General features: G+C 45.9%; 1 protein-coding gene across 3 annotated transcripts in view; it reads left to right on the forward strand.

Annotated features, from left to right (window-relative positions):
• The first annotated feature begins 207 nt into the window (after nucleotides 1-207).
• ANKRD29 (ankyrin repeat domain 29) overlaps nucleotides 208-15989 on the forward strand; it is a 55536-nt gene continuing 39754 nt past the window's right edge. For 2 of the 3 annotated variants that reach the window (XM_030336838.1, XM_030336840.1), the window contains exons 1-2: nucleotides 209-288; nucleotides 13304-13414. In XM_030336838.1, the coding sequence (XP_030192698.1) occupies nucleotides 268-288; nucleotides 13304-13414 (132 nt within the window). In that variant the 5' untranslated portion in view covers nucleotides 209-267. Of the gene's footprint in view, nucleotides 289-856; nucleotides 995-13303; nucleotides 13568-15989 lie in introns of all 3 variants that reach the window. The other variant, XM_030336841.1, reaches the window with a different exon arrangement.

Genomic DNA, 15989 nt, shown 5'->3' on the forward strand with positions numbered 1-15989 from the left:
CGCACTGTGCCAGCGGAGATCAGCGTCTGCTAGGTGAGTTGCCAGACAGCAGGCGCCGATGCTCCTGCTCCACAGCTCTACCCCCAGCCCTCTGTGGCCCCGCCCCGCCCTCGGTGGCCCCGCCCCCGGTCCAGTCTGAGGCGGCGGCGGCGGGAGCGCGCGGCGCGGGAGGCCGCCCCACTGCGGAACGCGGCGGGGAAGGCAGAGCGGGCTGGAGCTGGCGCCCCGGGCCGGAAGCGCGCGGGTCGCGCAGGGGCGGCCGCGGACATGTGCAAGATGTCCTTCAAGGTGAGCGTCGCGAGCTCCGGGAGGGAGTGCCGGGCCGGGCGGCAGACCTGCGGCGGCGAGCCCGCACCTGGGGACCTCCCGGGGTCGCCGTCGCCGCCGCCGCGGCCCACAGGGTGGAGTGAGCGCCGCCCAGGGTGCTGGCGGGGGACTGGAGGAAGCGACCTGGCTGGGATGGCTCCTGTGGTTTGTGGTTTTGGTTGTGTGGGTTCTGCCTCAAAGGCTTTCGGTACTTAGGGTCTGGGAGCCTGGCGGCCGGGCGAAGGGGCGGCGGGGACTGTCGCCCGGGTAACGGGCGGGGGCGGGGCGGGGAAGAGTCTTGCAGTCAGCACTTCCCTGCGGCCGCGCCTCGGGACAGACCGGGGCTGCGGCAAGGATTCCCGGTTCTGCGTCCTCATTTCGGAATGCCAGTGGCACCACTGTCGCCTCCTCTCCGGAGCACTTTTTGGACGCTGAAGCTGAGAGCTCATCAGCACGGAGTGGAGCTGCAATTGATTACCAGGCTTCAGTGTCCAAAGGAGTCTTGTTTTAAACGAGTTTAAAGTCATTCCATTTAATCTTCACATTTCAGGATGAAAGTGATGATACTTGATTTGCCTCTGTTGAGAGGTCTTAATAAAAATAATAGTTAAAATATACTGATGTGCCTGATTCTGAGCCAGAGGCACCTGGGCGCATCTTCTGAATCCTGAGGAAGACCCTTGAAATGGTACGTTCCTGTGTGTCTCTCCTTTTTTTTTTTTTTTTTTTTTTAACAAGAGGACTAGAACGTGGAGAAGTTAACTCATCACAGTTTTGCAGCCAGTGAGTGGTGTTAACGTTAAAATCGCGATGTGTCTGGCTCCAAAGTCAGGGTAATCCTATCTCTTATAGTAGCTCATGTAAACAGAGGGATGATATGCTGAGATTTGCATGTTAGAAAGATTACTGGCCACAGTTTGGGAAGGGAGCACCTCTGGGGTCATCTTGCTAAATTGTAGGGGCTTAGTGAACAGGTGTCTGGGATGGAAGCAAGTAAACAAGTGTGAATGACCAAAAAATTTTAGTGTGTGGAATTCTGTAATATTATTTCCTGAGTTATGGAGGCCTCGGAGGTGAAGATAAAATGTTTGGTTTGGGGGGCGCCTGGGTGGCGCAGTCGGTTGAGCGTCCGACTTCAGCCAGGTCACGATCTCGCGGTCCGTGAGGTCGAGCCCCTCGTCGGGCTCTGGGCTGACGGCTCAGAGCCTGGAGCCTGTTTCCGATTCTGTGTCTTCCTCTCTCTCTGCCCCTCCCCCGTTCATGCTCTGTCTCTCTCTGTCCCAAAAATAAATAAACGTTGAAAAAAAAAAAAATTAAAAAAAAAAAAAATGTTTGGTTTGGGACATGTAAAGTCTAAGGATGGATGGAAGTCCAAGTAAGACAGATATGTAAATTGGGAGCCCAGGAGTATATAGTCTAGGCAGGAGATACAGATGCGATGTAGGAATGAACTGTGTTAAGTGGTAATTAAACCCATGAGAGTGAATGTGGCCTAGTGATACCATGTAAAAATGGAAAATAGAGGACTGATGACAAAATCTTGAAGAAGGTGAAGACTTGAGAATGAGCAGAATAAGAGAAACCCAGTAAGAAAACTGGAGAGCAGCTACAGATCTGTGAGAACAATCATAAGCATGTGCTGATTTAAGTCAAGGATCTCCAGTCCTTCGATAAAGATGGGGAGGAACTCAGTGATAAATACCAGAGAGAAATTAAGCTAGGAATTGAAAAGTGTCCTTTGTATTTAGTAGCAAAACAGCCACTGGTGATCTTGCTCAGAGCAGTTTCAGGAGCCAGATTGCAATAGTTTCAAAAGAGAGTGGGTGGAAACCACAAGTGTCAAAAACAGTTTCAAAAAGTTCTGTAAGAAACAGTGGCTGAAGCAGGAATTTGGAGTTGGCCAAGGGTTTGTTTGCTTTAAAATGGTAGACACTTGACCATCTTTAAATGATGACAAACATCTCAACAATAAAAAAAACAACCAGGGCCCCTGAGTGGCTTAGTTTGTTAAGCATCTGACTCTTGATCTCAGCTTAGGTCTTGATCTCAGCGTCATGAGTTCAAGCCCTTCGCTGAGCTCCATGCTGGGCATGAAAACTACTTAAAATTAAAAATAATAATAATAAAAAAATAAAGACAACTCGATTTAAAGATGGACAAAGGAGATGAATAGACATTACTCCCAAAAATATATACAAATGGTCAATAAGCACCTGAAAAGATGCTCAAAACTATTAATCATCAGGGAAATGCAAATCAAAACCATAATGAGACACCACTTCATGCTCACTGGGATGACTATAATCAACAAGACAGATAATGTCAGGTATTGGCAAGATGTGGAGAAATTCAAGTCTTCATACATTGCTGGTAGGAGTGTAAATGATGCAGCCATATTAGGAAACAGTCTGGTCGTTCTTCAAAAAGTTAAATATAGAGTTACCATATAACCCAGCAATTCTACTCCTAAATATATACCCCCCAAAAATAAAAAGCTATGTTCACACAAAAACTTGTACACAGATGTTCATTTTGTTATTCATAATAGCCAAAAAGTGAAAACAACCCAATGTCCATCATTTGTTTATTATTGATAATAAAATTATATTAAAAACAAAATGTATGTATTAGCTTGAGCTGCCATAACAAACGATTATAGACTGGGTGGCTTAAACTACAGGCTTTTAATTTCTCACAGTTCTGAAGGCTGGCATGTCCAAGGTCAGAGTGCCAGTAGATTCAGTGTCTGGTGAGAGCTCTCTTCCTGGCTTGCAAACAGCCACCTTCTCACTGGATCCTTACATGGAGGAGAGAAGAAGCTCTGGTGTTCCTCTCTTTTCTTATAAGAACACTGATCTCATCATGGGGCTCTACCCTCTTGACCTCATCTAACCTAATTACCTCCCAAAGGCCTCACCTCCAAATTCCCAATGTGATATCACATTGTGGGTATCCCATTGGGTATTAGGGCTTCAACATATGAATTGGGGGGAGACACAGATCCTCAGCCCATACCATGATATATCCATACAATAGAATATCATTTAACCATAAAAAAGAAGGAAGAAGGATACATGCTACAATGTGGATGAGCCTTGAAAACATTATATTAAGTAAAAGAAGCCAGACACAAAAGGCCATGTGGTATATGATCCCATTTATATGAAATGTTCAGAATAGGCAAATCCACAGAGACAGAAAGCAGATTCTTGGTTGCTTGCGGCTAGGGAAGAATGGAGATGGGGAGTGATTGTTAATAGGTTTCTTTAGATTAATAGGTTAATAGGCTTTCTGTTAATGAGGTTTCTTTTGGGGGTAATGAAAATGTTCTACGGGGCGCCTGGGTGGCGCAGTCGGTTAAGCGTCCGACTTCAGCCAGGTCACGATCTCGCGGTCCGTGAGTTCGAGCCCCGCGTCAGGCTCTGGGCTGATGGCTCGGAGCCTGGAGCCTGTTTCCGATTCTGTGTCTCCCTCTCTCTCTGCCCCTCCCCCGTTCATGCTCTGTCTCTCTCTGTCCCAAAAATAAATAAAAAAACGTTGAAAAAAAAAATTTAAAAAAAAAAAAAGAAAATGTTCTGGAATAGTGACAGATATGCAACCTCAGGAATACACTAAAAACCACTGAATCATGCTTCTTTTAAAAGGATGAATTTTTTTAGTATGTAGACTATAATCTCAATAAATATTTAAATTTTTTATTATTTATTTTATTTTATTTTATTTTATTTTATTTTTTGAGAGAACACATGCAGGCTAGGGAAGGGCAGAGAGAGGAGAGAGAATCTCAAGCAGGCTCCATGCTCAGCTCAGAGCCTGACACAGGGCTGGATCCCACAACCCTGGGATCATGACCTGAACTGAAATCAAGAGTCAGACGCTTAACCAACTGAGCCACCCAGGCGCCCCTCAATAAGTAAGTATTTAAAATAATGATAAGGGGGCTCCATAGAGGGGATGACTAAGCTGAGTGATGAAGCTTTCAGGAGGTTGGTGAGGTGGAAGGCATGATGGGACTTCATTAGTTGTAGGGGTTCCCACTAGACATGTGGGGAGGAAACCCTCTTCCGTTGGAGTTAGAGGAAAAGAGGTGAGGGTTGAGGGACAGTATCGACGTTTTGTGAAGTAGAGGCCAGGATAAGGTCAGAATTTGGGGTGGGTAGAAAGGAAAGTGCCAGAATTTGCAGTGAAGAAGGGAGAATGATCAGGAGGTGACAGCTACTAGGTGAGGTGAAGCCCAGAACAAGAAGGTGGGGTGGGGGCGCCTGGGTGGCGCAGTCGGTTAAGCGTCCGACTTCAGCCAGGTCACGATCTCACGGTCCATGAGTTCGAGCCCCGCGTCGGGCTCGGGGCTGATGGCTCAGAGCCTGGAGCCTGTTTCCAATTCTGTCTCCCTCTCTCTGCCCCTCCCCCATTCATGCTCTGTCTCTCTCTGTCCCAAAAATAAATAAAACGTTGGAAAAAAAAAAAAAAAAAAGAAGGTGGGGTGATCTGAGCTGTGAAGGAACAGAGATTTGTACACGTGACTGGAAGGGCAGGATCTGGAAGACAAGTGAGGAGAGCCTAACCCCATTTTCCACCCCAGGGCTAGTGTGGGAGGTGCTGGGGGCTTACAGCAGGGAGACAGAGGAAGTGCTCTGTGCCAGGTTAAGGGTGAGGAGTTGATTCTCCATGAAGTGGACTTCCAAAAGGCATTGAGGGAAGGCTTGAGGGCAAGGGAAGCAGAGTCACAGGCCAGTCGCCTAAGCCGGCCCTCGTCCTTGCCAGCATCCTATCAAACGTAGTAAAATGTACCCACAGCCCAAGATAATAATAGAGACTTTTTTTTTTAACGTTTATTCATTTTTGAGACAGAGAGAGACAGAGCATGAATGGGGGAAGGTCAGAGAGAGAGGGAGACACAGAATCTGAAACAGGCTCCAGGCTCTGAGCTGTCAGCACAGAGCCCGACGCGGGGCTCGAACTCACGGACCGCGAGATCATGACCTGAGCCGAAGTCAGACGCCCAACCGACTGAGCCACCCAGGCACCCCAATAATAGAGACTTTTTATTGTACATTTTTGGAAAGGTTTTTATAATATTGCTTTAAAAACAACTTAGCCATGAATAACATTTAATTTACATTTGTCCATGATTTTTCTGCAATTTTTGTATATAGCCCATAATTCTTGTGTACTGAGAAAATCAGACCTACAAATTATTTTCATGTGCCATCAATATTTTCTGAATACCAAACTTAGCAATGAAGGGAGTTGACAAAGATAGTACATTTTGTAGCTATTTATTCATTCACTTTGATTTTAAATTTTTTTTTTTCAACGTTTATTTATTTATTTTTGGGACAGAGAGAGACAGAGCATGAACGGGGGAGGGGCAGAGAGAGAGAGGGAGACACAGAATCGGAAACAGGCTCCAGGCTCTGAGCCATCAGCCCAGAGCCCGATGCGGGGCTCGAACTCACGGACCGTGAGATCGTGACCTGGCTGAAGTCGGACGATTAACCGACTGCGCCACCCAGGCGCCCCTCATTCACTTTGATTTTAGAGCCAGAGATTAACGGTTTATTTTCACAGGCCTCAGAAAGCCTTATAGGCCCTAATTCCTGGGTCTCCAAAGCCTTTGTTTAAAAGCCCTGGCATTGTTAGCTGAGTCTACGGGAGAATGAACAGAGCATTATAAATCACAAGTTAGCTTCCTATTCATGACTTAGAGTAATCACATGTAGAGCTATTTGCTTCTGAACCACACGGACTTCTTTGCTTCTGTGTTTTCTCCTTCCTCCATTAAGCTGTCAGCAATCACTCCTATCAGTCTGTCTCCAGTAAACTTCCTCTTTCATAATTGGCAAGTTCTAATTTGTTCTGGTTGGGAAAACAGACACATGTTTGTTAGAATTATTTTTAAAGTAAAAGCAAACTCAGGGGATGGGTCTGGGCCTCCTTGTGGAATAAAGTTCACAGATCTCGGTGCATTGACTTTTGACTTTGTAACAGCTGTTTCAACTACTTAGGACTTATTCTTCAGGGCTGAGGTTGTCAAAAGCCTAACACAGTTGAGGAGTTAGACTCTTAACACAGTGAGGGAAGTTACCACTGTAGAGGAAACATTGGTAGATAAAGAACAATACTTGGGTCTTTCTTGAGCATGTTTTAGCCAAGAGGATAAAGCGTCTCAATACCATGTTTCATCTTGGTGACGGAAACTGCTCATGCCTTGGCCAAAAGTATGGGCACTTGTATGTTCCATCCTTGTTCTGAAAGTATGTAAATGATCTCATCATCAGCTCCAGTTCACCAGTCAGCTAAAATTATTTGGATGAGCTACAGGAAAATAAATGTACAAAGCCACATATGTTTTCTTTCAAGTTTATTCATTTATTTTGAGAGAGAGCAAGAGAGCAGGGAGGGGCAGAGAGAGAAGGAGAGAGAGAATCCCAAGCAGGCTCCGCACTGTCAGTGCAGAGCCCAACACGGGGCTCGAACTCGTAGATTGTGAGATCATTGATCTGAGCCAAAATCCAGAGTCAGATGCTTAACCAACTGAGTCACCCAGGTTCCCCAAACCATGCATGTTTTTAAACAGCTTTATTGAGATACAAATCACATACCATATAACTCACCCATGTGAAGTGTTCATTTCAGTGCTTTTTAGTATATTCAGACTTGTGCAACCATCAGCACAATCAAGTTTAGAATATTTTCATCACCCATTAGCAGTCACTCTAGCCCCCAGCTGTCTAGCTTCCCAGCTTTAGATAACTGCTACTCTGCCTTTCTATCTCTATATATTTGCCTATTTCTGACATATATGTCTTAAACAGACTCTCCACCTGGTCTTGAGTTCTGAGTTTGGAAATGCTGGTGTTGAATGGTCCTACCTCCAAGGCAGAATGCTTGGGGTAAATCAGTTTCCTATCACCTTCAGAAGTGTAGCAATACTGACAACACAGAGGTTAGGCTTCTCTAATGTTTATCAAGCATTCTGAAAATTTCAAATACTTAGCACAAAGGGGACAATGGATGAGTATAGCTAGCGACATCTCAGAGTGTCCTTCTGTGCAAGGCTTCTCAGTCCTGCATTCTCTTCTTATTTAACATGGCCTCTAACGCCAGAGAAATTCATAACTGAGAAAAGCTCATGTTCTCTTGATTGAATTAATAAATGCACAATCAAAACCCACATGATTCTAAACCTTTTTTGAACTCTACCTTTTAAAAGTCTCTACCCCTCCCCATTAGCTTTTAATCAGAATTCCAGTTCTGTACAAGTAACAATTTCCCTTCTGTGTTTCCTCTCCCCTTCCTTCCTGTAACTAATTGCTGTTAGTATAATAATGAGCAGTGTATAAGCCAAAATTCTGGAAGTAAAGGGGAGAAAAAAAGGACTTTCTCACAGGGAAAGTCCTCAGACTCTACACTCAAAGATGGGGTTGAATGCTGGCTCTGTTACTTGCTAACTGTATGACCTTGAGTAATTCATTTCTGTGCCTCAGTGTCCTCTTCTTAAAAATGGGAATAATAAAAACACCAATGCCGTGGAGTTGTTCTGCTAATTAAATACATCAGAGCAGTGAAAGTGCTTAGCACACCGGATAGAAGAGCAAGATCTCAGCCTTGGTTGGTGTTGCTATTCTTCATATCATGACCAGCAAGCCCGAGGGAGGCTCACTGGCCTTTTTGTAGAGATCAGAAAAATCAAGAAAGAGGTTAAATAGCAAAGCATTTCCACATGCATCATCTCCTTCAAAGGCTAGAGGTCTTGCCCCTGTTTCACTCCAAAGTATTTATGATTATGCGCGTATCGTACCCAGAGGAGGTTTGGAAGCTATCCAGGCAATGTGATGTGTGTAGACCCTAAAGAGAAGGAAGTTCAGGGGACTTTCCGTCTTGGCAGAAGAGGAGCTTGGAATGAGGGTAGGAAGGAGGTCATTGGGGTCAATGCTGCCTTATTCCTTGCTGTCTATGGAATTCCAGGGAGGCAGAACAGTGTGATGGCTAACAGGGTAGCCCCAGCACCAGGCTGCCTAGGCCCGAACCTGCCTGTCATCTCTCCCTTAGCTGTGCAGCGGGCTGGTACCGGCACCCACTTCACTGAGCCACTGTGAGGATTCAGCGAGAGAGCATGTGCAGAGGACAAACGGAGCAGTACAGAACAAGCACTTAGTATTAGTACAAGATTCCTGCCCTCCACTAAATGTGTCTGCCGCGGTGTGATGGGAGAAATTACCCATTCTTTTGGGAGTCGTTTCCACCTGGAAGCCCCTTAGGCACTTGAAAGCGTGTTCAAAGCTGAACTCCTTTTTTTCCCAAAGCCTGCCCCTCTTCCGGTGTTTTCCCACTTCCAGGAATGGCACCGCCTCAACCAGGCACTCCAACCAGAAACCTGGGACTCAGTCCAGCCTCCTTCTCCCACCTTCTCCTGCACATACAGTCTAATCCTCCTGTCCCGCTATTTTTGCCTGAGCTCGGGCCCTTAAATTCTCTTCCCCGTCTATGCGGTAGTCCCCTAACCCTTGTAGACACCGACCTCAGTCTGGCTCCAGTCATCAATCCATTCTCCCTGAAGCTGCCACAGGGACCTTTCTGAAAGACAAAGCCGATAGTATCTCCTCACCTTAAAACCCTGCCTTGGCTCCCCAGTACCCCGGCAAACTCCGTCGCACAGCACAGCAGATCCTTTGGGATCTGGCCCTCACTGCCTATAGCGCCGCATTGTCCCTTGCCCTCTCTCCCCTCCCATCCCTCTGTCTAGCCCTTCGAAGCTAGTGACGGTTCCCAGAATGCTATGATGAGCCTCCACGTCTTTGCTTTCACTGCTCTTTCTGCCTGGGATGCTCATTACCCAGTTCCCCACTCATCTTCTGAGACTCTTCTTGAGAATTCCTTCTCTTTGAAACCATTCCTGGCCACCCGCCCCCCCCCATATAGGCTCGGCTATTCTCTGCTCTCCTTACGTTATCCACATTCCGACTCTGGCACCTGTAATAATTTCTGATGCCTATTGGCATGACATGCTTTCCTGCGGGGCCATAAAGCCATTGGAGCAGAGCTCAAGTTTCACTCTTACCTCTTGTCCTAGCCCCTGGCCAGTGCCCCTGTCCCCAATACATGCCAGTGACCAAGCAAATTAAGTCACCTGAACAAGCATTTCAAAGAGCTGTGAGGAATAGCGTTTATAGCGACAATTCTTGAGTGTTCACCATCAGTGTTTCCACGTATTCTCCCCTTTAATCCTCTAACGACACATGGCAGAGGTACTACTACTGGCATTATTAGTCCCATTTTATTGGGACGGAGAGAAGTTAAATAACCTGCCCAGGGTCACAGAGCTGGGAAGTAGCAGGCTTCGGACTTGAACTCAGCTCTTTCTTACCCCAAATCGACTACTCTGTCTTGCCTCCACCTCTCGCACTTGAGGGAAAATGAAATCTTTACAGCTGTTCACAAAGCTCAGTTTCCAGAACCTCACAGGAAGCGAGGAAATCTGGCCCTGACAGGAGAGGAAGCCCCAGAGCCATCCTCAAGGCAGGAGAGGCTCCCAGCTGGAGAGCTTATTATGACGATAGAAGTTTGTGGCGTGCTGGGGCGCCTGGGTGGCGCAGTCGGTTAAGCGTCCGACTTCAGCCAGGTCACGATCTCGCGGTCCGTGAGTTCGAGCCCCGCGTCGGGCTCTGGGCTGATGGCTCGGAGCCTGGAGCCTGTTTCCGATTCTGTGTCTCCCTCTCTCTCTGCCCCTCGCCCGTTCATGCTCTGTCTCTCTCTGTCCCAAAAATAAAATAAACGTTGAAAAAAAAAAATAAAAAAAAAAAAAAGTTTGTGGCGTGCAGATGGGTTTTGAAAATAATTTGGGGTTAAAGAGAAACAACAAAATCACTAAAAATGATTTACAATTTATTACTCTCAAGTCTTCATGTTTCAGGAAAAGCCAGCAGGGCTGGCGTATTAAGTCCTCTTCCTAATTCACCCTCCAAACTTCATTTTGGCCTTGTGTGATCTCTCTGCTGAAAGGGCATTGTTTCGTGATTTATGATACAAGGCAGGCCTGCCTGGCCATTGCTTCAGCCAGTTACTGACAGCTGTAACAGTGGAGCCAGCCTGGAACAAGAGCCGCAAACACCGGGTGTGAACGTCACCATGGCAGTGCGGCGTGAAAATTCCCGGGGCCATCACATTTAGGCTGTCAGGGGGAAAAGCAAATTGTTCGTCTGGAATTTGAGGTGACTTTTGTTCCCCTACCTGAGCCAGGAAACTATTTGAAGTATGTTTGTAACCTGCTTAGCACTCCCTGCTTGGCCACACCCTCCTCCAAGAATGCACAAGAGCACTAAGTTGTGTGTGAGCTGAAGGGCTGAAGAAAAGAAATCCTCATAGCAACAAATGCCACCTTGCCTGTGCCCTCACTGTTCATTTTAGGTGGCTCCGTGGAGGGGCACCTGGTTGGCTTAGTTGGTAGAGCATGTGACTCTTGAGCTCAGGGTTGTGAGTTTGAGCCCCACGTTGGGGGTGGAGATTACTTAAAAATTGAAAAAAAAAAAAATAAATAAACCTAAGATGGCTCTGTGTTGTGGCTGATGTTGCTGTGTTTTCTTTTTAACTTAGCATGAATAAGTAAGATACTGAATTTAAGGGGTGTCTGGGTGGCTCAGTAGGCCAAGAAACCAACCCTTGGTTTCAGCTAAGGTCACAATCTCACAGTTCATGAGTTCAAGCCCCGTGTCGGGCTCTGCGTTGTCAGCTTGGGATTCTCTCTCTCCCTCTCTTTCTTCCCCTCCCCTGCTCTCTCTCTCTTTCTCTCTCAAAATAAATAAATAAACTTAAAAAAAAAAAGAAATAGGTCTGCCTTGAAGAAACTTATTAAAAAAAAGAGATACTGAATTTAATACCTTGTCAGTATACTTAAAATTTTTTAAAATATTTTTTCATGTTTATTTTTGAGAGAGAGAGAGTGCAAGCGGGGGAAGATCAGAGAGAGAGGGAGACACAGAACCCGAAGGAGGCTCCAGGCTCTAAGCTGTCAGCACAGAGCCTGATGTGGGGCTCAAACCCATGAGCCATGAGATCATGACCTGAGCTGAAGTCAGATGCACAACCAACTGAGCCACCCAGGCGCCCCCCTTATCAGTATAATTAAAAGATATCTTGCATAAAACTGGTGCAGCCACTCTGGAAAATAGTATGGAGTTTCCTCAAAAAATTAAAAATAGAACTATCCTATAACCCAGCAATTTCACTACTAGGCATTTATCCACGGGATACAGGTGTGCTGTTTCGAAGAGACACATGCACCCCCATGTTTATAGCAGCACTATCAACAATAGCCAAAGTATGGAAAGAGCCCAAATGGCCATCGATGGATGAATGGATAAAGAAGAGGTGGTATATATATACAATGGGGTATTACTTGGCAATCAAAAAGAATGAAATCTTGCCATTTGCAATTATGTGGATGGAACTGGAGGGTATTATGCTAAGTGAAATTAGTCAGAGAAAGACAAAAATCATATGACTTCACTCATATGAGGACTTTAAAATACAAAACAGGTGAACATAAGGGAAGGGAAGCAAAAATACTAAAAACCAGGGAGGGGGACAAAACAGACTCTTAAATATGGAGAACAGAGGGTTACTGGAGGGGTTGTGGGAGGGGGGGATGGGCTAAATGGGTAAGGGACATTAAGAAATCTACTCCTGAAATCATTGTTGCACTATATGCTAACTAACTTGGATGTAAATTTAAAAAATAAATTAAAAAGTTTTTTAAAAGATACCTTGCATAAAAGCTCTTTGGGGTCAGATAGGTGTTTTAAGCCCACCCAAAAAGTGCTCTTGTTAAATAATGTCGATGCTAGAAAATTTCCTGAGACCACAAAATTCTTTATTAGTATCGATACTCTGAATTTAATTTTGCCTATCTAGGGCATTGAGGAGGGCACTTGTTGGGAGGAGCACTGGGAAACCAATTTGACAATAAATTATATTAAAAAAATTTTGCCTATCCTAACTTTGTAAAGAAAAGTGGGCAGAAAGAAAGAAGCTAGCATCTGTAAGCATTTATGATGTGTTGGGCACTGCATTCACCAGTTAACCTATATTATTTAATCCTTACCGTAATTTTCAAGTCAGGTAGTGTAAGACTCACCAAGGCCAAGTCATTTGCCCAAGGCTGGGATTGAAACCCAGTGCTGTCTGGTTCCAGAGCCTCTCCTCCAGCCCTACCCTCCCCTGCCATGGACTGTTCGCTACAGATCCAAATTGATGTGTTCTAGAAAAGGCAATTGGACTGCAGTCAACTCTGCCAGGCTGATTTTTCAAGAACTGTTTGCCAGCTCTATTCCTTCCATAGGCTGGTTCCAATATTATCTTTGCAACTTCAAAATCACACAGCAGTGGAAAGAAGGACCCATACGAGGACACGTAACAGCATTTCCTGCCCAGAGTTCTTTATTCTTAAGTGAATCCTCTGGCAAGTTCTAGCTGAAGCAAAGAAAATTAGGTGGAGGGAAGGTGAAACATTTGCCCAGACAGTTGGAATCAGGCAGAAAGTTGAGAGCACAGAAAAGATGTGGGTTGGGGAGGTCAGGTTTGAGAGAGATTTCTCTCTGCTTAGAGGTGAATGGGGGTTTGGGAATGTTTCAAGGAGGAAATCGGATTTAAGCAGGGCTTTGGCCTTGAAGGATGGGGGAGAACTCATTTCACGCAAAAAAGGAAACTGTGAACAAAGACACAGAGGCAGGAAAGTGAGGACATTGCTGGGAGTATTAATAGTGCTGTATTATCAACAACATTGCTCTTCATAAGAGCACTGTGGCTCCGATATCTGCTATGAAACAGAATGTGTTCCATAGCCAAGTATATTACTGGCATCTATTGCTGGAGGAGTGGTCTTTCAGATACTACAACACATCTGGAAATTCTGCCTTTTGAATGGTATATATTTGCGTACAAGCAGTCGTATTAACTGATGTTGATCCTAAGATCCTGTTTCATTTTGCTTCTGCAGAAGGAAACTCCACTTGCCAATGCCGCATTCTGGGCAGCAAGGAGAGGAAACCTGGCTCTGCTCAGGCTGTTGTTGAACAGCGGTCGGGTGGATGTGGACTGCAGGGACAGTGTACGGATGGATTCATTTGGTATATGCATGCCAAGGACACGCCGTTTCCCCTGCTGGCACGAGAGCAGCTCATGAATACATTTCCCTTTGCGATGCTTATCTACTTTTTCATGTTTGCCTGCTTTATCCCTTGTAAAAGTCCAAGGTACCCTGGTGAGTGTAAAAACATCCTGGGCAAACCATTATGTGCACAAAACCAGAGGCGGCCACAATAGGGGAAGTGGCACCTCACTGGGAATCAGAATTGGCAAATTCCAAGAAGGAAAGGGTTTTTAGTCTGAGAATTCAAACCAACTCCTTTCATGGAAAGTGGAGATAATTCAGAGCAGAAGAGGGCTGCCATGGCTGTGGAAGGTGGGCTTTTCTACGAGGGTAAGAGAACTGAAGATGGAAACCTCCGCCCAGCTTCTTACCTTTCGTTATCTTTGCAAACATCAGTACACTCACTGGCAAGGAGGGGGTCTAAAAATCGATACTACTGCCACCGGCAGGCATCACTTAGGGAGCCCTCCCTCTCCAGACAGAGGCAGTGATTTCTCTGTATTCAGCAGGACTCTGCATCTCTGGGGAGCAGGAAGACCTCAAATGAGAGAGAAAGAGAGAGAAGCAGCAGAAATATTTTGATGTTAGGAATAAAAATGTTTTCAAATGAGCCCTATTGTTTTCCCAAAAGCTGGATGTGCCATTTCCAGCTTTTACTGCACAAATTTGCTAAGTAAGATCAGCCACCAGCCTGAGTGAGATAGCAAAGCTTGTTGCACTCTGTGCACTGGGGGCATTGGTGTGCAGTTATCTCGGGTTGGCACCGCCAGATCCACTCAGACCCTTCTCCAGCTTGCTGTGTCCCAGAGACTGAAATGTACGGCCTAGTGGAGGTGCTTCCCTCCGGCCTCCGCTTGGGTTTGGCCAATGGGAGTGCTGGTAGGAATCAGAGAGTGGGAGGACAGGGACGCTGGGGAACCCAGTGTCCCCTGTTCTGTCTGGCAGCAGTGCTCTCGTTCTGTGTCCTAGGAGTTTCCACCCTCCCCACCCCAGCCCTGTGCCTTCAGGCCCGGGCTGGCAGGGGAGCCCCACTGCTGCTAGCTCCTAGTGCAACATTGTTCTTGGAGTGTCCCTGTACCCGGGCCTGAAGGCACCCACTGACCATGTTGATGACCGCTTTTCCTCTTTGTCTTGAAGTCACCTGTTTTCAGCCACTCCTATGACTTTTTCCTTATATCCAGTGTCCTAGGAGCCTCCTCACAGCACCACGCACACCCTGCCCCCAGACAGTACCCCACACTCAGCCTTCCCTGTTCCCTTTCCTCCTCAATGCCACCTGTCCTGCCACTTCCTTCCCCCCTCAGAGCTCATCCTCTATCTGCTGGGTGACGAGTAGCTTTTCAAACAGAGATTTTGCTACTAGGCCAGATACCAATGTTTACTCCTCCTCGTTTAGCATAAAAACTCATTTTGTTAACAGCTTTCTGGAGAAAAGATTCCTTAACCCAAAGGAGAGAGCCTAAATGATGGTAATTTCAGACATTGATTTTGAAAGAGTCTCTAAGATTGGCAGTGATAGAGACAGGGAGAGGTTTGGGAACAGTGTAGGTGTTGGTTTCCCTTCACATTTCATGGGGAGAGTTTCTACCTCCTTCAGGTACCACCTGAATGTGGAGTCTGGGTCCCAGGATGCCTGTGGTGCTGAATGACCTCTACTCTAGTCCTGCCCAGCCTCTGGTTCACCTGGGACTCCTAGGAGCGCTGATGGAATGCAAGAGGAGGCCCTGGGGCTCTCCTGGGAACCGCTCCCAACCTCAAGTTCACAACCATGTTCAAACTTCCAACAGACAACATGTAAAGAATGAATACATTATCGCTAGGCCACCCACCACATGGCAAAGCTTTGAATTGCATTCACCTTCATTTCTCGAGTAATGCTGTCCTCACATGATGTTTACATTTTTTGCTTCCTTCATCTTTCTGATGCACATCTACCACAAAGATGTGCAGTGGCAGCTTCCTCCAGCCTTTTTAGATGTATGAATGAAGGTGTTTCAATGTCCTGTTTGTTGGAGTCTTCACCACGTTTATATCCCCCCATATCCTCCCTCTATTCAAAATCAGCTAGTTTTGGGGCGCCTGGGTGGCGCAGTCGGTTAAGCGTCCGACTTCAGCCAGGTCACGATCTCGCGGTCCGTGAGTTCGAGCCCCGCGTCGGGCTCTGGGCTGATGGCTCAGAGCCTGGAGCCTGTTTCTGATTCTGTGTCTCCCTCTCTCTCTGTCCCTCCCCCGTTCATGCTCTGTCTCTCTCTGTCCCAAAAATAAATAAATGTTGAAAAAAAAATTCAAAATCAGCTAGTTTTAAAAGATACATTTTAACATCAGCCAATGAAATAAAGTAACCTTAATCTTTAGAGAATTAGTCATCTGTCAAACTAGCAAGTTTTTACTATAAAGGAAAGACTTTTATGTAGCTTAATCAAGGGATACTACTTCATAGAATGAATTTGAAGGTTTTCCTTCCTCTTATATTTTTGGAATAATTTTAGAATAATAGATATCAACTCTTCCTGAAATGTTTAGTAGAATTCAC

Source organism: Lynx canadensis, chromosome D3 (assembly GCF_007474595.2).
Source record: "Lynx canadensis isolate LIC74 chromosome D3, mLynCan4.pri.v2, whole genome shotgun sequence".
Classification (NCBI taxonomy): domain Eukaryota; kingdom Metazoa; phylum Chordata; class Mammalia; order Carnivora; family Felidae; genus Lynx; species Lynx canadensis.